The sequence below is a fragment of the Ursus arctos genome, unplaced genomic scaffold (assembly GCF_023065955.2).
Source record: "Ursus arctos isolate Adak ecotype North America unplaced genomic scaffold, UrsArc2.0 scaffold_5, whole genome shotgun sequence".
NCBI lineage: Eukaryota > Metazoa > Chordata > Mammalia > Carnivora > Ursidae > Ursus > Ursus arctos.
Window position 1 is genome coordinate 90315441 of NW_026623067.1, and position 27998 is coordinate 90343438.

Consider the following 27998-nt stretch of genomic DNA (forward strand, 5'->3'; position numbering starts at 1 on the left):
TACAGTTTTTTATAGTAGCCTCTTACAGGCATTTGTATTTCTGTGGTGTCGGTTCTTCTCATTCTTTTCTGAGTTTATTTATTTGGGTGTTTTCTCTTTTTGAGTCTGTCTAAAGGTTTATTGATAATTTTGTTTGTCTTTAGAGAGAACCAGGTCTTGGTTTCATTGATCTTTTCTATTTTTATTTTATTTTTTTAGTTTCTTATCATTTATTTCTGCTCTGATCTTTATTATTTCCTTATTCTGCTAACTTTGGGCTTGTTCTTTTAGGTGTAATGTTAGATTGTTTGAGATTCTTTTTGTTTCATAAGGCAGGCTGTATTGCTATAAGTTTTCCTCTTACAACTGCATTTGCTACATCCCAAAGATTTTGGACTGTTGTGTTTTCATTGTCACTGGTCTCCATGTATTTTTTGTTTGTTTGTTTATTCTTTAACTTTTTCTTTGACCCATTGGTTGTTTAGTAGCATGTTGTTTAGTCTCCATGTGTTTGTGTTATTTCTAGTTTGTTTTTTTTCCCCTTTATTAAAAAAATTTTTTTTTTAAAGATTTTATTTATTTGAGAGAGAGCGAGCAAGTGCATGCAGGAGCTGGGGGGAGGGGCAGAGGGAGAGGGAGAGCTGACACAGGGCTCAATCCCAGTATACTGAGATCATGACCTGAGCTGACATCAGCCACTTAACCAGCTGGGCCATGCAGGTGCCCCTCTAGTTTTTTTCTTATAGTTGAGTTACAGTTTTATACTCTTGTGGTCAGAAAAGATGCATGATTTGATTTCAGTCTTAAATTTACTGAAACTTGTTTTGTAGCCTAATGTGTGATCCATCCTGGGAGTGTTTCATGTGTACTTGAGAAGAGTGTGTATTCTGTGGTTATAGGATGGAATGTTCTGTATGTATCTGTTAAGTCCATTCGGCCTAATGTGTCATTCAAAGACACCATTTCCTTACTGTTTTTTTTTTTTTTTTTTGCCTAGATGATCTATCAGTTGATGTAAGTGGGGTGTTCAGGTTCCCTGCTATTATTGTATTATTGTCAGTTTCTCCCTCTGTGTCTGTTAATATTTGCTTTATTTAGGTGCTCCAGTGTTGGGTACATAGACATTTACAATTGTTTTATCCTCTTTTTGTATTGATACCCCTTGTCTCTTGCTGCAGTATTTGTTTTGAGGTCTGTGTTCTCTAATACAAGTATTTGTCTAATATAAGTATTCCTGCTCTGTTTCCCCCCCCCCCCCCCAGCTTTCATCTGCATAGGATATCTTTTGCCATCCCATCATTCAGTCTGTATGTGTCTTGAAGTCTGAAGTGAGCCTTTTGTAAGCAGCATACTGCTGGGACTTGTTTTTTGTCTATTCTGTCACTGTATCCTTCATTTGGAGCACTTAGACCATTTACATTTAAAACAGTTGTTGATGGAATACTACTCATCCATCAAAAAAATGAAATCTTCCCCTTTGCAACTACATGGATGGAGCTAGAGGGTATTATGCTAAGTGAAATAAGTCAGTCAGAGAAAAACAGTTATCATATGGTCTCTCTCGTATGTGGAATTTAAGAAACAAAACAGGATAATGGGGAAGGGAGGGAAAAATAAAACAGGATGAAATCAGAGAGGGAGACAAACCATAAGAGACTCTTAATCATAGGAAACAAACTGAGGGTTGCTGGAGGGAAGGGGGTTAGGGGATTGGGTAACTGGGTGATGGACATTAAGGAGGGTGTGTGATGTAATGAGCACTGGGTGTTGTTGAAGACTGATGAATCACTGAACTCTACCTCTGAAATTAATAATACACTATATGTTAATTGAATTTAAATTAAAAAAATCTGAAATAAGTTATTGATAGGTGTGTATTAATTGCCATTTTGTTAATTGCTTTCCGGTCGTTATGTAGTTCTTCTCTGTTCCTTTTTCTTTTCTTCCCGTTTCCTTGTATTGAGGACTTTATTTGGTGTTATACGTGGCTTGCTTTCTTCTTATTTTTTGTGTATCTATTACAGGTTTTTGGTTTGTAGCTACCATGAGATTCATATATAACATTCTAAATATATAGCAAACTTAAGTTGATTGTCACTTAAGTTTGAACACATTCTAAAAGAATTTCATTTTTACCACCCCTCCATGTTTTATGTGTATCATTGTCATATTTTGTCTTTTTGTTTTGTGAGTCCCCCTAACTAATTTTTTAGATATAATTGATTTGACTACTTTTGTCTTTCAACCTTCATGCTAGCTTTATAGTGATTGCTCTACTACTTTTACTGTATGTTTGCTTTTAGTCATGAAGTTTTTTCCTTTCATAATTTTCTTCTAGTTATGGCCTTTTCTTTTCCACTTAGAAGTCTCCAGCATTCTCTAAGGCTGGTTTAGTGGTGATGAACTCCTTTCATTTTTGTGTCGGTAACTGTTTATCTCTTCAATTCTGAATGATAATTTGCCAGAGACATCGATCGTTCTTGGTTGTGGATTTTTTTTCCTTTCAGCATTTTGAGTATGTCATGGCACTTGTTTCTGGCCTGCAGAGTTTTTGCTGAAAAATTAGCTGATAGCCTTGTGGGGTTTCCCTTGTACATAAGTGTTGGGCTCTTTCTGCTTTTAAAATTCTTTTATTTTTAATCTTTGACATTTTAGTTATTATGTGTCATGGTGTGGAACTCCTTAGGTTCATCTCTCTCTTCTCCTTTTGGGACTCCTATAATGCAAATTTTGTTCACTTGATATTGTCCAAGAGATCCCATAACCTCTCCTCTTTTTTTTTTTTTTTTTTTTTTAAACTGTTGAGCTTGGGTGCTTTCCATTATCGTGTTTTCCAGAATACTGCTTCTGCATCTTCTAATCTGTTGATTCCCTCTAGTGTACTTTTTATTGGTTACTATATTCTTCAGCTGTTGTTTTTTTTTTTTTTTTTTTTTTCATTTTTTTCTATCTCTTTGTTGAAGTTTTTACTGAGTTCTTCACTCTTCTCTCCAGTCTGGTGAACATGACTATTACTTTGAAGTCTTTGTCAGGTAGATTGGTTAGCTCCATTTCATTTAGCTCTTTCTCTGAGGTTTTGTCTGTTTGTTTAGAGAATATTCCTGTCTCATTTTGCTTGACTTCCTATGTTGGTTTCTTTGAATTGGGCAGAACAGCACTTCTAAACTTGAGGGGAATGGTCTTGTGTATGGCTGTCCCCTTTGTAGACTGTGTGTGCCCAGTGACTTTTACTGGCTAGAGCTTTGGCTGGTGTGGGCTAGGGGTCCTGGGGCACTCTGCTGGCACTGCCCTGGTGGGATGTCAGCAGCTGAATTGGACATGGGACAGGGTGGTCCCAGAGCTCCCTGCATAGAGTGTGTGCTGGCAGGACAGTTGAAACTGAAGTGACTAGAAGCAGAGGGAGTCCTGGATTCTTTATGCAGAGGCATTGCAGCAGGATCACTGAAGCTGAAGTAGGCAGTGGCTGGGGTGGTCTGAGGTTCTCTGCACAGGGGTATCCTGGCAGGATTCCTGAAATTGAAGTAGGTGCAAAGTGGGCTAGCCTGGGATGGCCCATGCAGAGGCCCCCTGGCTGGATGGTTGGAGCTGAGGCTGGGCACAAGTGTGTGGGGGGCTGTATCCCAGGGCATTCTGTGCAGCAGTTGCCCTGGCAGGGTGGTTGGAGCTGAGGTGGGTGTAGGCCATGGATTCCTGGGGTGCTTTGCGCTGGGGGTGCCCTGGCACGTTTCTCCTTTTTTTAAAGTCCTATTTCTTATTCCCATTTCCAGCTTACCTTCCTTCACTTAGGGCTTTTCTGGATTGGGATGGGAATGAGATTGAATTTCTTTGTGTTGTGTACTTTCTTACCACTTTTTAGGTTGTGGTTAGTGTCTAGAAACTTAACTAGAAGTGAAAATTTTTGGTTAAAGATATAGTAGGTTATATGCAAACATCAATTTCACTAGAAGAGTAAAGTTTTAAAAAAGTTAAATATATAAAGCCACAAGGAAAGGAAGAATGGGTGAAAGGATGAGCAACGAAATTTGGTAACTAAAAGGGAATGTTGTATATGACTTAGCAGACCTAATAGACCCAAATGAGAGACTAGTGTAATAGTGTCAATCTATTCTGGAATAAGAGAATATTGAAAAATGGCAGAACTGAATTTATATATCCTGTAAACATACTGAAAACCCTCAGCCTTCTTCCCTGCTCAGCTCCTAGAACGTGGCAGAGCTTGGCCTTTACCGTCCAGGTCCAAGATTGGAAGATTCTTTAGGTGATTTGACTAACTCATGAGGACAGACCTAAAGGTACTGACATTGGTGGTCCCTCAGTTAAACTGCTCAGTCTGATCACTCACTTAAATGGTGCCTTATAGTTTGACAACTTTCCTAAATAGCTTTGTGGTCTGTCACTTAAATGTGAACGTCTGAATAGGCCTCTTAACATGAAAGGTAGAGCTTAAAACTAAAAAAGAGCAACTGGGGAGAATCAAACTATGCAGGTAGAGAAAACTTAAAAACCAAACCAAACCATGTTGATCTCCTTAGAGAGGTAGAGTTTTACAATCAGGGAATAACAGGATAATCTATAAAAGCATAAACAATTAAAAATAGCATTTGGAAATTAAAAATAGAGCAAAACCAAAAATCTTAATAGATGGTTTGCAAAATAAAGTTAAGAATGTTTCTCAGAAGGAAGGGGGGGAGGGGAGGAATCAGAAGTAGGAAATAACCAGAGGAGAGTAAAGAATCACGAGGATCAGTCCATGAGGTCCTTTAGCACTGAGGGATGTGAGTTTTCAAATAGGCAAGGTCCATTGAATGGCCAGTGCAGTAGGTAAAAAATAGACAACTGGGAAATTTCAGAACACTGGGGACAGAAGGAAGAACCTGGAATCTTCCAGACTGAAAAAAATATGACAGACAAAGGAATCTGAATGGCTTCAGTCAATGTCAAAATTGGAGGCTGGCGGGAGACAGCACTGTCTCAAAACTATGAAGGAAAATGATTTTCAATCTAGAATTCTAAAGATATTTTGAGATACAGAGCGTCTCAGTTTTTATCTCCCTTGCATCTTTCCTGCAGAAGGTTTGGGAGGATATACTTCAAAGAAAAGAAGAAAGAAAATTGAGGAGAAAGACAGGATACAAGAAACATGAAATCTGATAAGATAGAGCCGTAGGGAACCATGGGATGCCAGTGAAAGGACAGCATAGGATGTGATAGATGTGTATCAGGTGTAGATGACAACCAGCCCAGACTGGAATAGATTAGAAGGCTGAAGAATATTCTTCAAGATGAAACTATGTGTTTGAATTAACATCTGAGAAAAAAATTTAGGAAACTGGTGGAAGATTCAATTAGTGACAGGTGTGATAGAGAACACAAAGCAGTGCAGTGATAAGACATTTATTTATTACAGGAAGAACGAAGGATTGTGCAGGAAAGGAAAAGTAATCCTAGCTTACCACGTGGCTTAGTTGTGAATTCCATTTACAGAGTCATAGTAATGTAGAGGCTGAATGCTAATCTAACTCTGTGGCTGTTAGTGGGAGTGATTTTTGCTCCCCTTGGAACATTTGATAATATCTGGGGATCTTTTCGGTTGTTACACCTTGATGGAGAGTGCTGTTGACATCTAACGGGCAGGGGCTAGGGTTGCTGCTGAACATCGTCCAGTGTACAGAAAAGCTCCTCTCAGCATAGAGTCATCTGCTTCAAAATGTCAGTAGTGCTGAAGTTGACAACCTAACCAAAACTGACAGAGTTTTGTTGGGTGGGTGGAGAGATGAGAAGGGTGTGTAGAATGGGAGTGGGAATAGAGTTAATTCCATAATGGAAATAATGCCCCAAACTGAGAAAATAAATACCAGAGTTTATTTTAGAGATGTGTTAAGTAAAATAACATCAGGTAAAAGAAAGTTAGTTTTTTGCGTTGCTGTTTGTCCTGTTTTACCACCCAGTGGCCATTCTGAGACTTGGGCAGTGGTCTAAGTCCAGTTCACAAAGTTGGTGGTATGCTATTTGTAGTCTAATCTAAGCTTGTGTAGCTTGGGGTTGAGCCCCAGTTCCTAAACAATTTCCCAGGACCATTTTCCTGAGCTGCTGCTTTTTTGCCAGCTCCCTGCTACTAATTGGCTCTTTGGGTCTGTCCTTTTTGGTTCTATAGCCAGAAAGCCACTCTGGCACACATTTCACATGTTTCTGCTCACGTCTGAGAGCGAGCAACTGGAGGATAGAAGAATAAAAGCAGTGGAGGTTGGCTCTACTCTCTTGGGACCACACAATTCTTATGATTCAAGAGGAAGTTTCCTGTCCCTTAAGAGTTTTAGCCTCTGTTAAAGCCACTGTTGTAGCCACCTCTAACCATGGATGGCATTGCTTGGGGGCTGGGGCATGGGAGAAAGGAGAAAAGGAAGAATTCTCCCTACTATCTTCAAGTATTAGGAGATCTGCTTAGACTCCTCTCTCAACCCTTGAGGCAGAACTAGAAGGCTTCTGGGGCTCTCTCTGTCCCTGCTGGTGCTCACCGCCAAACCCCAGTCCAGCCAGGCGACACTGGAGGATGGAAAAATGGTAAATTCACTTCAAATACTGTCTTCCCCAGTCTTCCTGCTACTGTTTACTTTTCACAGTCCTCAAATAGCTGCTCTTTGCGTTTTGTTACGGTTTTAATAGCTGCATTTTATGGGAGGGACAGAGTGGAGTGTGCTTGTTTCATCTAACCAGAATAGGAACCTATGGAAGCATTTAAAAGATAAATTGTAGCTATCAGTATGTCACTGATGTTATGTCAAACAATTTGCTAGACTGTGGGAATAAAAATATACAAAGAGTACATTATCTCAATGAACTAATTTGGAGGAATTTGTGGACAATAGTAGTAAAAACCACATAATTGTAAAGGAGTGGAGTCTGAGAGTATGTACATCTGTTCAGAGGAGCCTCGTGTATCTGCATAGGAGAGTAGTGTTAGTAAGTCATGAAGGACAAATTAGGAGTTCGCCAGATGGACAAGGGAAAGGAAGTAGATATAGTATGTGGACGATAGTTTAGGACAGTTCCAAGAATTTGTTATCACTGGGTATAAAGAACTCATAGAGTAAGAGGTTGTGCAGGTGAGCAGGGACTGGATCTCGAATGCCACATAGAATTTTGATTTTTGTGTCTTAGCCAGTGCCATCAGAGTTGCATGTTACGTACTTCATTCTTAGCGTATGTGCTTAACAGCTCTCTTTCCCCCTAGTTTTTCTATATTGAAATGTAGGTTGTTGTACCTACCACTGTTAGAATGTTACATTATTTTTATAATTTAAAAGCATGCTTTTGAGGTTGATTTGAAACTTGGAAATCACCAAAAACATTTGCTAGTGAATAGCGTGAGTGATCAAGCTGGGTGATACTAATTTTTAATTTTTTAAAATAACTCAAAAACCAATGCATTTTTTAAATGTAGTTCCGTCTGTCTCTCAGGGTCATTACCAAAAAAGGCTATGCAGTGGAAGAAGCAGTTGGTGGTTGCTTAACGAGTGCTGTAAATCCCGTTCACTTAGATTTTTTAAATTCTGACTTGTTGCACAAAGAAGGGTTCATTATCTTAATCACATACAAATAATATAGTGTACATTTATACCATAGATATAAAATATTTCTCCAGCTCCCTTCAAATGTACTTGGGAAAGACAATTTAGGATTTTAAAAAAGTGAGTATACTTTATTTTGAACTCAGGCTCTGCAAAGGAGGATATTTGAGAAATCTAGTCTATTAATGAACAGAGTTGATTTCTTTAATGTCTCTTTTTAAAACTTTAAGCAGCTAACATCTTTCCTGTTTGAATGAATGAATATATTTGCATATATTCTTAGAAGGCCCCTTCAATTCTATTATGAGTGAGATACCTGTATAAACTTTTTTTTTTTCCAGACTCTTCTTCCCTGTGCAGCATTGGTGCCATAGTGGTGAGCATAGCTGGCTTCCAGACTTCTCTTCCTATTCCCTCAAATTTTGCTTCCTCGATCAGCACTGCTCTTGGTCCCTTTTTTATGTTGGTGGGTCAGGGGTGAAGCAGTTAAATAGGTTAAGATCATTATAGTTTGTAAATGTAATTTTAATATGTTTTTTGTTTTTGACAGCCGATTTATTTTGCATATTCCCAGCGAGGAAAGAGACAATGCTATCCGAGTGTGTTTTCAGATTGAACTTGCCCATTGGTTTTACTTGGATTTCTACATGCAGAACACACCAGGATTACCTCAGTGTGGGATAAGAGACTTTGCTAAAGCTGATATCCTTTTTGTTACTATAATAACTGTCTTTCATTATTGCTAATAAAATATTTTAGCACAGATTTCCTTTGACCGTCTTTGAGATTTAAAACATTAAGTAAATGTATTTGATTTCTAAAAATTGTCAAATATAAATAGTAGGCAGAATTTAATACTATTTTTATTTTTATGTAGAGGACCCCTTGAAAGGTACACTGATGATTAGAATTAAATTTGATTTTCTCTTTCAGACATAACTAGCCTGTTTCTAGAACCGACCCGTTATTTTTTACTTTCTTCTTGCTGTTCCATTTAATCAGATGATCTTTTATCAGATCACTACCTTCCTGGGATAGAAATTCTTAAATAATTATTGAAAACTTAATATGTTAAAAGCCGTGTTTTTAGTTTTGTGGCAGATACAAAGAAGTCTTTGCTTTCAAAGTTTTTTTTTCCTATTTACAAATAAGATAGAAGCTTGTCAGTTCATCAGTTATAAAAGATACACTCGGAAATTTAAGATTATTATAATTATTTTTAGAGATTTATTTATTAGAGAGTGTTCGTGAGTAGGGGGAGGGGCAAAGGGAGAGGGAGAAAATCTTAAGCAGATTCTCCACTGAGTGCAGAGCCTGACGTGGGTCTCAACTCTGGCTGGATCCCATGACCCTGAGATCATGACCCAGGCTGAAATCAAGAGTTGGACGTTCACCCGACTGAGCCACCCAGGTGCCCCAGAAATTTAAGATTATAAAAGAAGCTATGTCACAAGGCAAAAAAATTGAATTGCTAATGGTTCTGATATTAAATGTTTTTAGAATTTAGAGACTACTTTTTAGGCAAAGCTATATTTGTAAGGGAGTATATAGGATTTTATAAAGAATGGGGAATATGTTCCACATAAAGAAAAGGATTGAGCAAAATTAGTTGGAAAATGTAAGGAATATCTCGGGAAATAAATTAGTTTGTATTGAGCAGACAGTTCTTTTTTTATTTTTTATTTTTTTTTAAAGATTTTATTTATCTGACAGGCAGCGAGAGAGTGAACACAAGCAGGGGGAGTGGGAGAGGGAGAAGCAGGCTTCCCGCTGAGCAGGGAGCCCGATGCACGATCCCAGAATGCCGGCGTCATGACCTGAGCTGAAGGCAGACGCTCAACTACTGAGCCACCCAGGCGCCCTAGCAGACAGTTCTTATGGGGATACAGGAGGAAGCAGAAATGGCAGGTATATAGAGGGAATTTGGAGGTTCTTAAATCTTGAGCCAAACTGATTTTTATCCTGTAGATCATTTTTTTTAAACTATAAATCATGTATTCAAATGGTATTATACCCACAAATTCACTGTACTGTGCTAGAATTGGAGTAAGAATGAAAATAACCTTTGTATTCAGCTCCCTATAATTTTCCTTGAGCTCCATGAAATAAGGACCCTCCCCTCCCAGGTCACTGTAGAAAATGGACGAAACACTGTTTGTTCTAAGTAACTGTTAGCCATAAAACATTTTTGAGCAAGGCTAAGGAATATTATGCAAATCATTTTAAAATGGAATTCAGGAAGAACTACTTGGCAGGATAGGTTAAACCGTAGGAGGATGGGCTGTCAAATTACTTGAGATTGTAGCAAGAAGGTCCTAAGCCATAGTAGAGGGACTACAAAGAAAAGACTGAAGAGACATTTCAGTGGTAGAAATGATCAAGCTGTTTGGTTAAATATGAAGAAGTAAGTCAATCAAAGGGGGATAGAAGTTCTATTGAACATTATCTTTATTACAGCCTTGGTTATAGATTTCTGTGAAGAAGTCATGGAGGACTTGGCTTTTAAGAAGCTATAATCTAGGTATAGAAACATGATCAAAACAGGCCAATCCTATTTTGCATAGACTTAGGCTTCTACCATAGCAACCTTACATACTTTGGGGTTCTGGATAAAATTGTGTGTGTGTATGCACATGAGTTTTAAACTTCCCTTGCTATGAAAAAAAATAAACCTTTGTTTTAGTGATGTTTAATTTCAATTGTATGGAGAAAAAGCTTTTATTGCTGATGTGATTTCATTAAGTTAAGTGAGTGCTTACTTGGTGCCAGGCATTATGTGGTGAATGATGTGGATTCAGTCCCTATTTTCAAGAAGATGAAAGGAAATTGTTAGTGCAGTATGGTAAGTTATGATAGGGTACTGAAGGGCATAGAGTAAAGTTAATAGCATGAGTTCTGGAACCACATTCCTTGGGTTAGCATCCCATCTTTGCCATTTACTTGCCATGGAACCTTGGGCAAATTGTGGGGCTTTTCTGTTAAGAATTTTCTTTTTTATAAGTTGTGTGTAGTCTTCTGATTTGTTTTCAGTACTCAGCAAGGTGGTTGTAGAATGGGCATCCTGGGTAAAGTTTTGCTACGGAGCTATGTTCAGAGAACAATGGGGCAAAGGAATTTTGCATATTGCTAAGAGATTGATTAAAGTGATGGGCCATATTGTTTAGGAAAGAAAATAAAAGCAGCAGGGTGTTAATGCAGAGAAGGGAATACAAAGATTAGAGTAGTGGTACAGTGTGAGTAATTAGAAGAATGCAGTAGAAGATTGTGGTCATGATGTTTGTTTCGACCAAATTGCTGGAATAGTTACAGTGATAGCAAGGTCTAGAATGTTGCTGTGGGAATTGGTCTGGAACTGAGGCTAGAGCTTGAGATGAGTTGTCCACGAGGAAATTTGTATCATCCAAGATAATGGTAGGATTTTGAGGGAGATTAATATTGGAATGATTGTTTATGTCTAGAGCAGATTTTTCATGTTTATGCAAAAATGTTAGTATAAAGAAGGTAAAAAAAATTACTGGATTTTTTTTTTTAAAGAATGTGTATAATACAAGTGGACATGTGCTTCAAATTCTTTTATTATCTAATCAGCATAACCTATCTTTTAGAACTACAGTTGAGCATTGAACAGTATGGGGGTTAGGGGTCCTGACCTTCTTTGTAGTAAGAAGTGTGTATAACTTTTGACTCCCCAAAACTTAACTGCTAATAGCCTACTGTTGACCAGGAGCCTTACTGATAAAATAGTTGATTGACTCATATTTTGCATGTGATATGTATTATATACTGTACTCTCACAATAAAGTAAGCTAGAGAAAAGAAAATTAATTAAAACCATAAGGAAGAAGAAATACATTTACAGTTTTGTACTGTACTTACTGAAAAAATATCTGCATATAAGGGACCCTTTCAGTTCAAACCCGTGTTGTTCAGGGGTCAGCTGTACTGTGTAAAGGCCCAGTAATTCAGATTCAAGACTGAATTTGTTTTGGGGCTTAAGAAAGTACAGTAGTCAAGAATTTTAGTAAAAATTAGAAATGATAATTAACATTATTCAGTGCATCTTAAAGGATTTTTTGAATTAAATACCTTATCTCATTAAATAAAAATGATACTTAAAAAGTTTCACTCCCATGTTTGAACTGAATTCCTTTTTTGGAAAGATATTGTTTATCTGAGAGCGAGACAAAGAGCACAAGCAGGGGGAAGGGCAGGGGGAGAAGCAGGCTCCCCACTGAGCAGGGAGCCCAGTGGAGGGCTCTGTCCCAGGACCCCAGGATCATGACCCGAGCTGAACGCAGACACTCAACGGACTGAGCCACCCAGGCACCCCTGAATTGAATTACTTTTATGTACTATTAAGTATGGAGGATGATTGAAAAGTTGTCATTGGGGAAATTGATGTCTTTTTGGATTGGGTTCTGTTAACTTGCTAATTGTGTGGACTTGAGCAAGGTTTTTTTTGGTTTTTGTTTTTTTTAAGATTTTATTTATTTATTTGTCAGAGAGAGAGAGGCAGATAGAGGGAGATGCAGGTTCCCTACTGAGCAAGGAGCCCGATGGGGCACTTGATCCCAGGACCCTGGGATTATGACCCTAGCTGAAGGCAGCCGCCTGACTGAGCCACCCAGGCGTCCCCTTGAGCAAGTATTTAACACATTCTTTTCGGTGTTAATTCCAAGTATATCTTGAACTGTAGTTGATTGGTTTGGACAACTCATTTTGTGGTGGTTTTCAGGTAGAAATAGTGGGTAAATGAAGAATGTAAATAATTTCCAAAATTAAGTCAGTTCATTTATAATTTCTCTTGTTAAATCTTTGTTGTTCTTTTTTTTAAAAAAGTTGTTTAATGGGTAGAAAAATAAGATTAACACTGCTTTGTAGAGACAGTGATATACCTTGAGATTATTAGGAACATTGTAAATGAAAGAGGAGGAACTGCATATGTATCCTACCCTCTGAACTGTTAGGAGTTATCTGTGCTCCTGGTGTATTTTTATGTTTTCCTCTGGTAAAGCTTTTGATGGAAGAAAGAAACATTTATTTAAAATTTACATGTAGGGGCGCCTGGGTGGCGCAGTCGTTAGGCGTCTGCCTTTAGCTCAGGGCATGATCCTGGCGTTCTGGGATCGAGCCCCACATCTGGCTCCTCCTCTGGGAGCCTGCTTCTTTCTCTCCCACTCCGCCTGTTTGTGTTCCCTCTCTCGCTGGCTGTCTCTGTCAAATAAATAAATAAATCTTTAAAATAAATAAATAAAATTTACATGTAGATTCCAAAACACCTGTGATGACTTTAAAACACATAAGGGGTTTTAGTAAACATTTAAGGCCAGACTATTATTGGGAAGTAACTTTCCAGAATGTTAGCAATTCCGTATAGAATTAGGGCTTCATGGAATGGTTGATGTTGTATCCAAACTTTATCCTTTTTTCTCCCTTCCCCATTTGAAGGCATTATTTTGAAATTATATTAATTACATAGAGGTTAACCCTAGTTTCTGTCTTAATTACAATGTTGTCATAGATGGTTGACTTCTTTGGGCTCTTTGAGGGCCTCTGTAGTTTTTACTACAATTATAGAACCAAAATAAATTTTTAAATACAAAGCTTATAGAACTTAAAATATGTTTTCATAAAAGGAATTTAATATTTTTTGAAACCAACTAGCTGCCAGTCACAACATGGATACAATGCATCTTTGAGGGTATTTTGATGTGCCTGTACTACCAGTTTCTGCACCACCTTTCTTTTTCTGCATCTGTTAAGAAACCTTTTTTATATTGTGCTGGGATATCATTTGACTCTAATGCATCATTTGTGCATTAGCTTTCTTTCTTTTTTTGGTAGCCCACAGCAGTTAAAGTAGTACTGGTATCAGTATGGTCTCTGAAATCAAGTTGTAGTTCTTGATATATGTGGTATTCCAAATGATTGAAAATAGGCTCATATTACATGTTTTTAGGTTAACATCGAAATAAAAACACAGAATATATGTTTTCATAGAGGACTTAAGGACCCTTAAGAATATGTCCTTGGTTTGAGAAACACTCATAAATTATAATTTTTCCCACATTTTTTTATGATTAACAGTGTTGTAGTGATGAGGCGTTTGATAACATGGGGAATTGGAAGCCTGAGCATGTACTTTACAGGTGTAGGTTTTATTTACTTAAAAAAAAATAAGTTTTTACACAGCCCAGTTTGGGGGGGCCATGCCCAGTTTCTTTTGAAAGAGGCTATTCTGGGGCGCCTGGGTGGCAGTCGTTAAGCATCTGCCTTCGGCTCAGGTCATGATCCCAGAGTCCTGGGATCGAGCCCCGCATTGGGATCCTGCTCGGTGGGAAGCCTGCTTCTCCCTCTCCCACTCCGCCTGCTTGTGTTCCCTCTCTCGCTGTCTCTCTGTCAAATAAATAACATCTTAAAAAAAAAAAAGGCTATTCTTTCCTTAATGCCCAGATTTACCTTTCTCTATAATTGTTGTTAAGATTTTATTTATTTATTTATTTTTTTTTTTTAAAAGATTTTATTTATTCATTCGAGAGGATAGAGACAGCCAGCGAGAGAAGGAACACAAGCAGGGGGAGTGGGAGAGGAAGAAGCAGGCTCAATAGCGGAGGAGGCTGATGTGGGGCTCGATCCCAGAACGCCGGGATCACGCCCTGAGCCGAAGGCAGACGCCTAACCGCTGTGCCACCCAGGTGCCCCTTATTTCTTTATTTTTGAGAAAGAGTAGCAGTGACTTGTTCAGGAGAAAACAAATGGGGGGGGGGAGGAGAAACTTAGGTGAAGATTTGAGTAATTTCATATAAAATTCAGTTGATTTAAATAGGTTTCTGTCTGTATATAATAAGTATTCAAGCTGTACTTAGAAAGGAGTTTCCTTAACACTATGCATACTCTTCAGTCATTGTCCATTTTTGCTGCCTCAAGGTGAAGATGTGGAAAAAATTTTGGATGAATGGAAGGAATATAAAATGGGAGTACCAACCTATGGTGCAATTATTCTTGATGAGACACTTGAAAATGTGAGTGTAATAAAAGAATTTTAGTGCAATGATCAGCTGCTTTCACCTTATTCGTAAAATATGTGTTATTTTGTTCTGAACTGAGGTTTTAAAATAGACTTCTAGTGCTACAAGGCCAAATTTTGCATATTTTATCTGCATTCTGGATCTTACTATTTTATACTTGTGGTATGACTTAGTGCAAAAAAAATATCATTTGGTTGTTGAAGAAATACTTTAAAATGGTCAGAATGCCTTTCTTCACACAAGTAGTAGTATAGTCAGACTCTTGGAAGGTAAATTAAAGTCAAGTACTGTATAAAATTATTGGTGATGACAGTTACTTGAAGTAAGGAGAAAGATACCTCTGACTTCAGGGAAAGTAAGTTTTTTATTTTTTACCTCTGCTCATTTTTATAGGTACTACTGGTTCAGGGGTATCTAGCAAAATCAGGCTGGGGATTTCCAAAAGGAAAAGTAAATAAAGAAGAAGCTCCTCATGATTGTGCTGCTAGAGAGGTGAGTTACTGCAGTTTGCAACTTAGTAACATTTGGTGATTATGTTTTGAGTGTGCTTTTTTAGCCATGGAGATTTATTGTTTGGACCATCTAATCCTCTTTCTAGAGCTTGACTGCATGAAGTAACTTACCTTTTGTAATGATTCTTTTGTCCATCTCTCTCTATCATTCTTCCCTTAATTTGTTTCCATTTTCTTTTTTGCCCATTTTTAATTATCTCTAACTCCTTTTATTTTGATGATATATTCTCTACCTTTTTTTTTTATAACTGGATTTGCAATTGGTAAAACATTTTGGCAGTTACACTAGTGCTTGTTTTGTGTTTATAGTCTTGGCTTCCAGACAAGTACACAATTTGGGCTTTCCTAAGAAATTTACATTTGTTGCTCAGAACCCTCTCTAGCTTCCTATTGTCTATAAGATGAAGTTTAATTCTTATAAGTATTGAAACTCCCTCCCTTATTCCCAACACAAAATTTAGCTATTCCTAAATTTATTTGCCTTTATTTTCAGTCAAAAGAATTTATTTTCTGTCTGAATTTGACTGCTTTGTTTCAGCGTCTAAACTTTGCTTATATTATTTTCCTAACTAGAAGGTTCTCTCTTCTTCCTGCCTACCAAATCCTGTCTAGACCTAGCTCAAATTATCTTTTTTCCCTCAGGGATTGCCACCAACTCGCTCTGTATCCAGTATCTGAGTTTCTTATTTGTAAAATGAGGTTTGGAGTGAATAATTTCTTTTTCTTTAAATTGAAGTATAGTTTACACACAGTGTTACATTAGTTTCAGATGTACAGCATAGGGATTCAACAAGTCTAAACATTATGCTGTGCTCACCACAAGTGTAGCTATCATTTGTCAACATACACTGTTACTAAAATACCATTGGCTATATTCCCTATTCTCTACCTTTCATCCCTGTGTCTTACTTATTCCATAATTGGAAGTCTGTACTTTCTACTCCTCTTCATCCATTTTGCCCATCGCCCCCCCCCCCCCCCCCCGTGGCAACCATCAGTTCTCTATTTATGGGTCTTTTTCTACTTTTTGTTTGTTTTGTTTTTTAGATTCCACATATAAATGAAATCATATGGTAATGTCTTTCTCTGTCTGACTTATTTCACTTAATGTAATACCCTCTAGATCCCATCCATGTTGTTGCAAATGGCAAGCTCTCATTCTTTTTTTATGTCTGTGTAATATTCCATATTTTTATTCAGTCATCTGTCAGTGGATGCTGCGGTTGCTTCCATGTCTTGGCTGTTGTAAATGATGCTGCAATAAACATAGGGGTGCATGTACCTTTTCAAGTTAGTGTTTTTGTATTCTTTGAGTAAATACCTCGTAGTGGAATTACTGGATCATGTGGTATTATTATTTTTAAGTTTTTGAGGAACCTCCATACTGTTTTGCACAGTGGTGGCACCAGTTTGCATTCCCACAAACAGATGCATGGGGGTTTCTTTTTCTCCACATCTTCACTGGCATTTGTTATTTCTTGTCTTTTTGATTCTAGCCGTTCTGTAGGGTGGATAATTTCTAAAGTTCATTCTTAACTAAAATTCCATTTATTTAAAAATTTAATCAGTGAGCTCTATCCTACATTTACATTGGAACTTTAATAAGTTATTGTCTAGACATTTGCTTGGCATTAATTATGTAGTACCTGTGATATATTACGGACTGTATTCTTATTTATCAGTTTCTTACACATTACATCTTATCCTTGAAATTTGAGATGTTGAGCTATAAAGAAGCATGATAGAATGGAAAGAAAACTGGTCTAGGCGTTGAAAGATTTTTGTTCCCGTATAGTTCTTGTACATGTTAGTAGCCTAGCGACTTTGGGTGAGTCACTTAATTTCTCTATAAGATACACATTTATTAAGAAGAGTTACTTAAGGGCTTCATAACTAGAAGTAGATATCTTTAAAATCTAAGTGTTAATGACTAACTTTGAGATATTTTTGAGGTGGCAGTATTGATTTTGTGGCGTATCTCATTTGGATCTGTTGCCTTGTTTATTTTTTTGACTCCGTGTTTTCCTGAAGCAGTGCTCACCACCTGGTTTAAGTTTGGATTTAATTATTAGTGAGCAATAGTAGTTAAAATTCTTATAAACTACTAGTAATTATTTAACAAGAAAAACCATTAGTGGTTATTTACTTTGGAGTAGGATTTTAAAAATGATTAAAAATGCTGCATTTTCAATTCGGTATGGAACAACTTATCTAAGTAAGTGTTTTCAACAGCTTATAGACAAAGCCATTGTATATAGGTAAGTAAAGGTTTATGCACACCTCTTAAGATTGAAAGCTGTTTAGGTAGCAGGTGAGAAATTGACACATACTCTAAGAGCTTTCCCTTTTCTTTCTGTAGATGATATGAAATGAAATGGAATAGTTGTAAACTCTCCCTTTTATGTCCTTAAACCTTGTGGTTCTCTGGCTCAAAAGGAAGGACAAAACAAAAATCATAGCATCCCACCTAGAGGAATTGATGTGTAATTCTGTACGTAGAGTTAGATTAGTCCTATAGCAATAAGATAATTGTCTGGGTCCAGGAAAGACACTGCATTAACTAGGAAACAGGCTAAATTTGGACTAAATTTGGTGGATCAGCTGTCTCTGTAGTTGGATCTTTTTGAGGGAACTTGGAAGAAATCAAATATTTAAACTTGCAGAACTGAAGAGAAGTATCCCATGCCAAGGGATCGTCTACATCTATCACTAGAACGTCTCTTCTGACCAGTTTTGTACACTATGTTATAGAGTCAGGGTGATGCAGAAATAAGGTATTGGGGGAGGGAATGGGGGAGAGGGGCAGAGGCAGTTAACCTGTGAGCTGAGGCACCCAGTTTTTATTTAGTTTATCTTATTTGTTTGTTTTCTGCTCTGGGATACTAAGGTAGAAGATTGTCCGATTCATGTGGTGCTAATTTCAGTAATGATTATAGATCACCATGGTTTATAAGAAAGTAAATGAAATTTATTAGGGCATGGGGAGTGGGAGAATGGAGTGTAGATGATAGGATGCTACAGAGAATCTTACGGGGAAGGGATACAGCCATTATGGGAGATGATCTCCTCTTTATAGGAGAGAAACTGAAACAGAGCAGTTCAGTAACATACCAGGATCTCACAGTGAGCGGCAGAACAGGGATGCAAAACCTTGGTGGTTGGTTCTGGAGTCCATGTTCCTGACTACTGCAGTATAGGCAGTCAGGAATATTTGTAAATGGGTATTTCTAAACAACGGAGATGAAAACGGAAGGAATTTGTGATTTTTAAGTATATGTGTTTTCTAATATTTACCTTTCTGATGTGAATCACTGAGGTTTTTTCTGTTTTAGAGTTTTTGTCCTGCTCTGAGGAAAGCACAGGTATTCTTAGGAACTGTAGTCTCGTAATTTCAGGGAAAGATTTTTTCCTTTTGATAATAAGAATTAATCCTTCTAACCTTTCTGATCTAAGAAACATCTTCTTATCACTGATAAAGGAACTTGTCGAAAAAAAACCTTGTCTTTAGTTTTTGTAAATTTGGGATTAGAATTTGACTTTTATATCTGATTTTTAAATGATTACCTCTGTTACAAAGAGAGAAAAGCTTTAGGATTAAGGTTGAGTGTTGCTTTATTAGTTCAGTCAGGTTGACATAATGAAATACCACAGCCTGAGTGGCTTAAACACAGAAATTATCTCTCAGTTCTAGAGGCTGGGAAGTCCCAAGATCAAGGTGCCTGCTGATAAGGTTTCTGGTGAGGGCTCTCATCCTGGCTTGTAGGTGGCTCCTTTCTCACTGTGTGCTTATGTGGTCTTTCCTGTGTGCCTTTGTGAGTGCAGAGAGTGTGCCATGTCTCTTCCTCTTCTTACATCCGCCCTCTCGGGCTAGGCCCCCAACCTCATGACCTCATTTTACCTTTATTACCTCCTCACAGGCCCTGTCTCCAAATACAGGCACATTGAGGGTTAGGCCTTCATCGTGAGTTTCGGTGAGACAGTTTAGTTCATAGCAGTTGCCATTTTGAGTAATCAAAGTATTCAACTAGCAGTCCTAGACTTGTATGTAGTGTGTCCTTCTGCCACTTGGTGGTACTGCAGTACTGTTTGGCGATGATAGGCTTGGTATGTACCATCTGTGTTTTTAGTTGAAAGCCAGATGGGGATATTAACCACAAACTCCTCTGAAAAATAACAGCGTTCCTTTTAATTTTCACTTGTATTAACCTATAAGGAAGACTTCTTTCCAAATTTTTTTAGCTGCCACTAGTGAGACTGATGCCTTAAATGCTTTTTCTTGGACTTTTAAGTTATGCAGTTCCATCATGGGTGCTTACCCTTCTTTTAAGTTGCTAATGACATATTAACTTGGTTTATTATAGTTATGTTACTGTTATTATTTCATTATATATGGCCGTCCAGAGATGTTTTGTTATATCAGAATCTGACCCATCTTATAAGGGCTGTGTATGTGGGCTGAACTGAGAGAAGCAATGGCAGCCTTCTCAGGGACAAAGTATGAAAAATTGTCAATAGAAAACTTAGTGCTGTCTTCGTGAGTAGTTTCCAATCCTTGACCTTAAGGTTTACCTTTGTTAATTGGGTTCTGATTACTTTTATTCAGTGAAGTAGATTTAGGACAAAGATGTGCAAAATGTTTTCTAGATACTGTTGAAAGGATGTGTTAGGGTAATCAGTATATTTTTATTGTTAGTTGTGGTGAGACACCAGTTGTTGCACAAGCAAATGATACTTGGCAGTTGACTTGTTTCAGCATTTATTTTGTTGCTTGTTATTTAGCAAAACAGTGTATTTTATTGTAACGAAACTGACTTCGTTATGCATTTAATCCTGTGTATTGTGATTTAATTTTGATAGAGTTTGTACGGAGTAACTATTGGTAGATTTATTCTACCTCTTTCCTGTAAGTTTATAAAAGGACATTAGATAGATTTCATTATATGTCTGTGCCGGTGCTTTTTGGATAGCACATTTTTATTTTATTTTTATTTTTTTTAGTTTTTTTTTTTAAAGATTTTTTTTTTTTTTAATTTATTTGACAGAGAGAGAGAGAGCCAGCGAGAGGGAACACAAGCAGGGGGAGTGGGAGAGGAAGAAGCAGGCTCCCAGCGGAGGAGCCTGATGTGGGGCTCGATCCCAGGACCCAGGGATCATGCCCTGAGCCGAAGGCAGACGCTTAACGACTGAGCCACCCAGGCGCCCCAAGGATAGCACATTTTTAAATCTTACTTAGGGATTTTTATCTGATATCATTAGAGAAGTTAATGGTTTTCTATATGCCAGGAAAATTAAGTATTGTAATACAGAAATGAATTTGATCCACAGAAGATGGTATTAAAATTTTTGTCTTTGGTATCTTTATATGTAAGTGAGCTACTAAAAACTTTCCCCAGTAAGTGTGATGAGAGCGGTTTCCTAATTTTGGAGGCAAATCAGTTATTACCACTTTCAGAATTGAGAGATTTTATCTGTTACTTTATTATACTTGTTTTAAGTTTGGTTGTGCAGAGTTTGAAGCTGCCTGTGTTTAGTGCTGATGGCTCTTTTCATTTTGCCTCCTATTGTACCACCTTCTCCAGTATGACTCCAGCTATAGCTATTCCCAGCTCTCTAAACGGAATGCCTTTCTCTTCTTATCTGGCAAACTCCTATTCATCTTTCAAGTCCCAGCTCAGGCTTATCCAGTGGAATAGGACGTTGTCCATGGCACCTTCTCCAGAAGACCGCCCCATTTCACAACTGACACCTCACCTTAACCCAGAGCTGAGTTACGTATTCCCATAGTACCCACCTACCTCTTGGCATGTGTGTCCTATTACAATTATTTTCTTTTTTAGACTGATCTCCTTAAAGAGCAGTGCATGCTCTATTAATTTCTGAAGCCTATGCATAGGATGATAGCTGTTAACTTACTAAGTACATATTTGAATGCACTAAATATATTAATATTGAGATATTTCAAGTAGTGCAGAGCAAAATAACAAAGAATGGATTCACCTGCTAATATTTTGCCATATTTGGTTTATTAGATTTGCTATATATGTGCGTGTGGTTTTTATTTTATTTTTTAAAGATTTTGTTTATTTGAGAGAGAGCGCATGAGAGAGCGGAGAGCACAGGTCAGGGTGGGGGAGGGAGGGGGAGAGGGAGAGGGAGAAGCAGACTCCCCACTGAGCAGGGAGCCTGATGCAGGGCTTGATCCCAAGACTGCGAGATCATGACCTGAGCCGAAGGCAAACGCTTAACCGACTGAGCCACCCAGGTGCCTCAGTTTTTATTTTATTTTTTAAAAGATTTATTTATTTTACAGCGAGTGTGGGAGCAGAGAGAGAGAATCCCAAGAAGACTCCCTGCTAAGCATGGAGCCTGATGCAAGTCTCAATCTCATGACCCTGAGATCATGATCTGAGCCGAAATTGAGAGTCAAATGCTTAACCGACTGAGCTAGCCAGGCGCCCCTAAAGATTTATTTATATATTTTATTTTATTTTATTTTATTTTATTTTATTTTATTTTATTTTATTTTTTTAAAGATTTTATTTATTTATTTGACAGAGAGAGACAGCCAGCGAGAGAGGGAACACAGCAGGGGGAGTGGGAGAGGAAGAAGCAGGCTCATAGCGAAGGAGCCTGATGTGGGACTCGATCCGGGCACGCCAGGATCACGCCCTGAGCCGAAGGCAGACGCTTTAACGACTGCGCTACCCAGGCGCCCCTATTTATATATTTTAGAGAGAGCATGCGCGAGGGTGCGTGCACGAGTGAGCACATGGTGGGGAGATGTAGAGGGAGAGTCTAGACTCCATGCTGAGTATGAAACCTCACACGGTGTTCCATCTCATGACCCTGAGATCACAACCTGAGCCAAAACCAAGAGTTGCATGCTTAACCGATTGTACCACGCAGACATCCCTTGGTTTTTATTATTACTGCTGAATAATTTAGTAGGAGTAAATTGCAGACATAATGTACCTTAATCCCTAAATAATTCTGCATGTAAGTTTTAAGAACTGGGAAGTTCTCTTATGTAATCACAGTGTAATTATCAAATTCAGGAATTTAACATTGGTAGGTGTTGTTATCTAATGGGCATTTAATGTTCACATTTACTAATTGCCTCGTTGTGGTCCTTTTTAGCAGTTTCAATCCCCTTCCGCATCCAGGATTCTCTTCCAGGCTCATGCATTGTGTTTGCATTTAATTATTACCTATCTTCAGTCTCCTTTAATTTGAAAAAGTTCCTCAGTCTTCTTCAGTGCTTTTTTTTTTTTTTTCAAGATTTTACTTATTTATTTGACAGAGAGATAGCGAGAGAGGGGGAGAGAGAGAGAGAGAGAGAGAGAGCGCGCGCGCGTGCGCACACACGCAGGGGGAGCGCCCAGCAGAGGGAGAGGGAGAAGCCTGCTGAACAAGGAGCCTGACAGTGGGGCTCGATCCTTCGCCATTTGAGCCACCTTGCTGCTCCTCAGTACTTATTTTATTAAGCGTGTATTTAGTTAGATACTATTTGTAGCACAAAGTTAACAGGTTATGCGCACAAGGAACTTAGATTATACTGTTTACTTTCAGCATGGTTTCTCACATATAGACTTACATGACTAGATGTGTATACTTATTTCTGATTATAAATACTATTCAAGGAAGGAAGCTAATCAGAACAGTTTAATAATTTTTATATATGTATATATCTGTGAAACCACCATCCAGATCAAGACACAGAATATTGCCAGCACCTCAGAAGATTCTTTCCTGCCCTTTCTCAGTCAATACCCAGTTTTCCCACACCTCCTGGAGGGAACGACTACTTAGCCTTTTATTACCATTGATTAGTGTTGCTAGTTCTTGAGCTTCATATTAAAAGGCTTTTGCATTAGGTACTTTGTTTTGTGTGTTTGGCTCAATATAAGTCTGTGAGATTCATTTATATTGTTGCATGTATCAGTAGTTGGGTTTTTTTTATTGCTCTTTAGTATTCCAGTGTATAGATAGGTGCAGTGCTTTATCTCTTATGCATTGGATTGTATCCATCTTTTGGCTGATATATATATTTTTTAAGATTTTATTTATTTGAGAGAGAGCGAGCATGCAATCACAGAGGGAGAGGGAGAAGCAGACTCCCCTACTGATCAGAGAGCCCGATGTGGGGCTTGATCCCAGGACCCTGAGATTACGACCTGAGTTGAAGGCAGACGCTTAACCAAGCCATCCAGGCACCCCACTTTTGGCTATTATTAATAAAACTGTTATAAATATGCTGGTATATCTTTGTTGAGGTAAATAAGTGCTCATTTCTCTAGGTATGGCTTAGTCATAAAGAAGCTGCAAACCTATTGCCAATAGTTTTCTGGGTGGTTGTACCAATTTACCACCTATATATATTAGAGTTCCAGTTATCCAGGCCTACATGAGAAATTCAGCAGTTTTATCCCATGTTTATGTATTGGAAGAATTCATATTGTTAAAATGTCAATAGTAGTAAAAGCCATCTATAAATTCTGTGTAATCTGTATCACGATTCCAATGGCATTTTTTTATAGAAGCAGGAAAAAACAGTCCTAAATTTGTTCACAGGCATAAAAGACCCTGAGTAGCAAAAGCAATCCTGGGAAGAACGCAGTGGGAGGCATCACACTTCTGGTTTCAAGCTATACTATAAGGCTTTAGTCATCAAAGCAATATGGTACTGATATAAAAACAGAAAAATGGATCAGTGGAACAGAATTGAGAGCCCAAAGTAAACCCAAGCATGTATGGTCAACTAATACTTAACAAGGGAGCCAAGAGAACACAAGGGAAGAAAGATAGTCCCTTCTGTAAATGGTGCTGGGAAAATTAGACATTGACAAAAGAATGAAATTAGATCCCTTATACCACTCATAAAAATTAACTCAAAATGGATGAAAGAATTAAATGTAAGACCTAAAACCATGAAACTTTAGAAGGAGATATAGGAAAAAAGCTTGTGGATGTGGGTCTTCGGTATGCTTTTTTTTTTTTTTTTTTTAAAGATTTTATTTATTTGACAGAGAGACAGCCAGCGAGAGAGGGAACACAAGCAGGGGGAGTGGGAGAGGAAGAAGCAGGCTCATAGCGGAAGAGCCCGATGTGGGGCTCGATCCCATAACGCCGGGATCACGCCCTGAGCTGAAGGCAGACGCTTAACGACTGAGCCACCCAGGCGCCCCTTCGGTATGCTTTTTTAATGTGACACCTAAAGCATGAGCAACCAAATAAAAAACAAGTGGGACTGCATCAAACTGAAAAGCTACAGCAAAAGAAAGCATCAACAAAGTAAAAGGCCTACAGAATGGGAAAGAAATATTTGCAAACTACATAGGGATTGATACCCAAAATATACAAAGAACTCCTAGAACACAATAGCAAAAAAAAACCCCCTAATAATCCAATTAAAAATGGGCAAAAGACCTGAATAGACATTTTCCCAAAGGAGATATACAAATGACCCACAGGTACATGAAAAGATACTCAACATCACTAGTCATTAAGGAAATTGCAAATCAAAACTGCAATGAGAGAAAAAAAAAAACCCACCTGTTAGAATGGCTATTATCAAAAAGATAAATGACAGATGTTGTGAGGATGTGGAGAAAAGGGAACCGTTTTGTACTGGTGGTGCGATTGTAAACTGGTGTAGCCACTATGGAAAACAGTATGGAGGTTTCTCAAAAAATAGAACTACCATATGATCCAACAATTCCACTTCTGGGAATATATTCAAAAGAAACTGGGGCGCCTGGGTAGCGCAGTCGTTAAAGCGTCTGCCTTCGGCTCAGGGCGTGATCCTGGTGTACCGGGATCGAGTCCCACATCAGGCTCCTCTGCTATGAGCCTGCTTCTTCCTCTCCCACTCCCCCTGCTGTGTTCCCTCTCTCGCTGGCTGTCTCTCTCTGTCAAATAAATAAATAAAATCTTTAAAAAAAAAAAAAAAAAAGAAAAAAAAAAAAAGAAACTAATACTCTAATTTGAAAAGACACCGTACCCATGGTCATAGCATTATTTACAGTAGCTAAGAAATGGAAACAACCTAAGTGTCCATTGACAGGTGATAAAGAAGTTGTGGGGTATATATACATACGCACACCTGCACACAAAATGGCTATTATTCAGCCATTAACAAGGAAATCCTGCCATTTGTGCAACATGTATGGATCTTGAGGGCATTGTGCTAAGTGAAATAAGTCAGAGAAAGACCAGTGTTGTATGATCTCAGTTACATGTGGAATCTACAAAGAAAAAAACAAAAAACCAATCAGAAAAAGAGATCAGGTTTGTCGTTCCCAGAAGAGGGGTTGGGGGTTGGGAGAATTGGAGGAACATGGTTTTGAAAGTACAAACTTGCCGCTATAGGTAAGTGATAGGAATGTAATGTATAGCATGATGACTGTAGGTAACCACTGCTGTATGATATATCTATGAAAGTTGTTAAGAGAGTAGATCTTAAGAGTTCTCATCACAAGGAAAAAAATTCTTTTGCCTTTTCTTTTTACTGTATCTATATGAGGCAGTGGTTGCTACCTAAACTGAGGGTGGTAATCATTTCACAATATATGTAAGTCAGAGCATTATGCTGTACACCTTAAGCTTATATAGTGATATATGTCAATTAGATCTCAATAAAAGGACAAAAAATCTTATGGTCATTTTACAGTATATACAAATACCAAATCATTGTGTTGTACTGAAACTAATATAATGTTATCCGTTAATTATATCTCAATTAAAAAAAATTTAGCCATTCTGATGGGAATGTAATGCTTTATCATTGTATTTTTCATTTACGTTTTCTTGAAGTTTAATGATTTTGAGCACATTGTCATGTTCTTATTTGCCATTTGAATGTTTTCTTAATTAAGTACCCACTTATGTTACCCATTTTTAGAAGTTGGGTTACTTGTCTTATTGGTACATAGGACTTTCTAATATATTCTGGATTGTATTGTGAATATATGCTGGTTTATGTCTTCCCTTTGATGAAGGGAAGCAGTTTCATATATCATTGATGTGCAAACATTTAGGTGTCCCAGTCTTTTTTTTTTTTTTTTTTTTGGTGCCCCAGTCTTAATTGTTACAGTTATAAATCTAATATCCTTCAAGGTTGAAGAAACGTTTTTAAGCTCTCAAGCAGTGGAGTAGACCTTTGTTTTAAGTAAAAGTAAAGCATCTGGATTTTGCTTTAATGGAAACATCAGATAGCATAATATGTGTTGTGAAATCCACATGATTGATGGTTTTAATTACATTGTCTTGTGTATATAAATGTTAAGATTTGGGAAGGAATGAAACCTCTGTTACTGAGCTTCAGAATATTATTCTGGAAAAAATACATAGTTCTGCTGTGTTAAATGTCACTGATCACCTGTTTCTTGTATAGCTACAATACCAGATGTAGATGTAAAGAAACATGGGACAAGAGAACTTTCCTTTTTTTTCAATGCCACTTATGTACTTAGGTACCTAGTCTGACATGTCCAGAAGTAGGAAATACAAATAATGCTTCTCATTTTCTATATACCATGGAACATTTTTCAAGTGAGTATATTCACCTAGTTTTTTAATTTTTAAATGAGGACAGGAGGTTTAGCATACTTAGGGACTTACAGAAATGGTGACAGAAATGAGTTGGTTGTCCTGGAGGAGCTTAAACTGGGAGTCCTAGACTACACACGTCTGGGAGAAGGATAGCTGTGCCTTTTTCGAGGAATGTAGAATGAGGTACATGAACTGACGAGGGAAGAGACAAATGAGTAGAAATAGCTCCTTCATACCTGTACCTCGTAAGAGATTCAGGCCTGTCCATGTGTTTTAACATCTTCTGTCACACTTATTGGTTAGGAGATGCTGAAACCAGAGGAAAGGGGAGGTACTGGGGATGTGTAAAAGATCCACAGGGGGTTCTAGCCACTGAGAATTCAAAGCCTTTTTGATTGGTGGGGGTAAAGTGGGGAAGGACTTTGTCAGAGTAATACAAATGTTATTTGAAGGAGAACTTTAAGGCCAGAAGAGACCAGTGGTTTTTTACTTTATACGGAAGCCCAGTATGTTAATCAGAGTAAGCGTGGTTTCTCTGGTTGAGGGAAGAGATGAAGGTTAGATGTAACATCACTTCTCCTCTTCCAGCCCTTGAGGCACTGCAGAGGGAAGGCAGTTTTAGAACCATGAGTCTATTTCACTGGTTTTCAGCTTTTTTGCATTCACTTCCCCACCCCTCCCACTCCCACACATGGGGTTGTAGCTGTACTTTTGGAATCTGTCCATTTAAATGTTAGTGTTAATCACAATTCTGTTTTCATTTTTGAAACATAGTTTTTTAAAAAAGATTTTATTTATTTACTTAGCAAGAGAGAGAGCAGGAGCAGGGAGAGGGTGGGGAGGGGCAGAGGGAGAGGGAGAAGTAGACTGCCTGCTGAGCAGGGAGCCCAGTGAGGACTCCATCCCAGAACCCTGGGATCATGGCCTGGGCTGAAGGTAGATGTTTAACTGACTGAGCCACCCCGGAGCCCGAAAAACAGTTTTATATGCGTAAGACAAGTTTTAGTCTGTAGCTTGGTGTACGTGTAGATTTGTAGATGCTACAAATAAAATCTATATGTTGTCCCAGTATGTACTCTCCACAGACTGGGAACCGCTGCTGTATTCTAGCATTTTAAGAGTTCTGGACTCAATTACAGTGTGTGTGTGTTGGGGGGGTGGCATTCCTCTCACCAACAAGCAATTGTCAGACGCTGGCTGGGTGTCCTACAGTTCAGCTCAATTCTGACTCTGTCTACCTGGAAGTAGCATCACATTCTGTAGCTTAAGGTCCCAGTCTTACAAGACAGCCTTTTACCTCAGACGACAGTTGCAAGTCCAGGTTGTCATCTGTGCTTCTAACCTATGGAGGCTCCAAAGAC

General features: G+C 38.1%; 1 protein-coding gene across 2 annotated transcripts in view; it reads left to right on the forward strand.

The window, feature by feature from the left end:
- Positions 1 to 27998, forward strand: part of DCP2 (decapping mRNA 2) — a 55039-nt gene that overhangs the window by 8999 nt on the left and 18042 nt on the right. For both annotated transcript variants that reach the window (XM_026498447.4, XM_057307356.1), the window contains exons 2-4: positions 8098 to 8249; positions 14442 to 14569; positions 14969 to 15067. In XM_026498447.4, coding sequence (XP_026354232.1) covers positions 8098 to 8249; positions 14442 to 14569; positions 14969 to 15067 — 379 coding nt within the window. The remainder of the gene's footprint in view (positions 1 to 8097; positions 8250 to 14441; positions 14570 to 14968; positions 15068 to 27998) is intronic.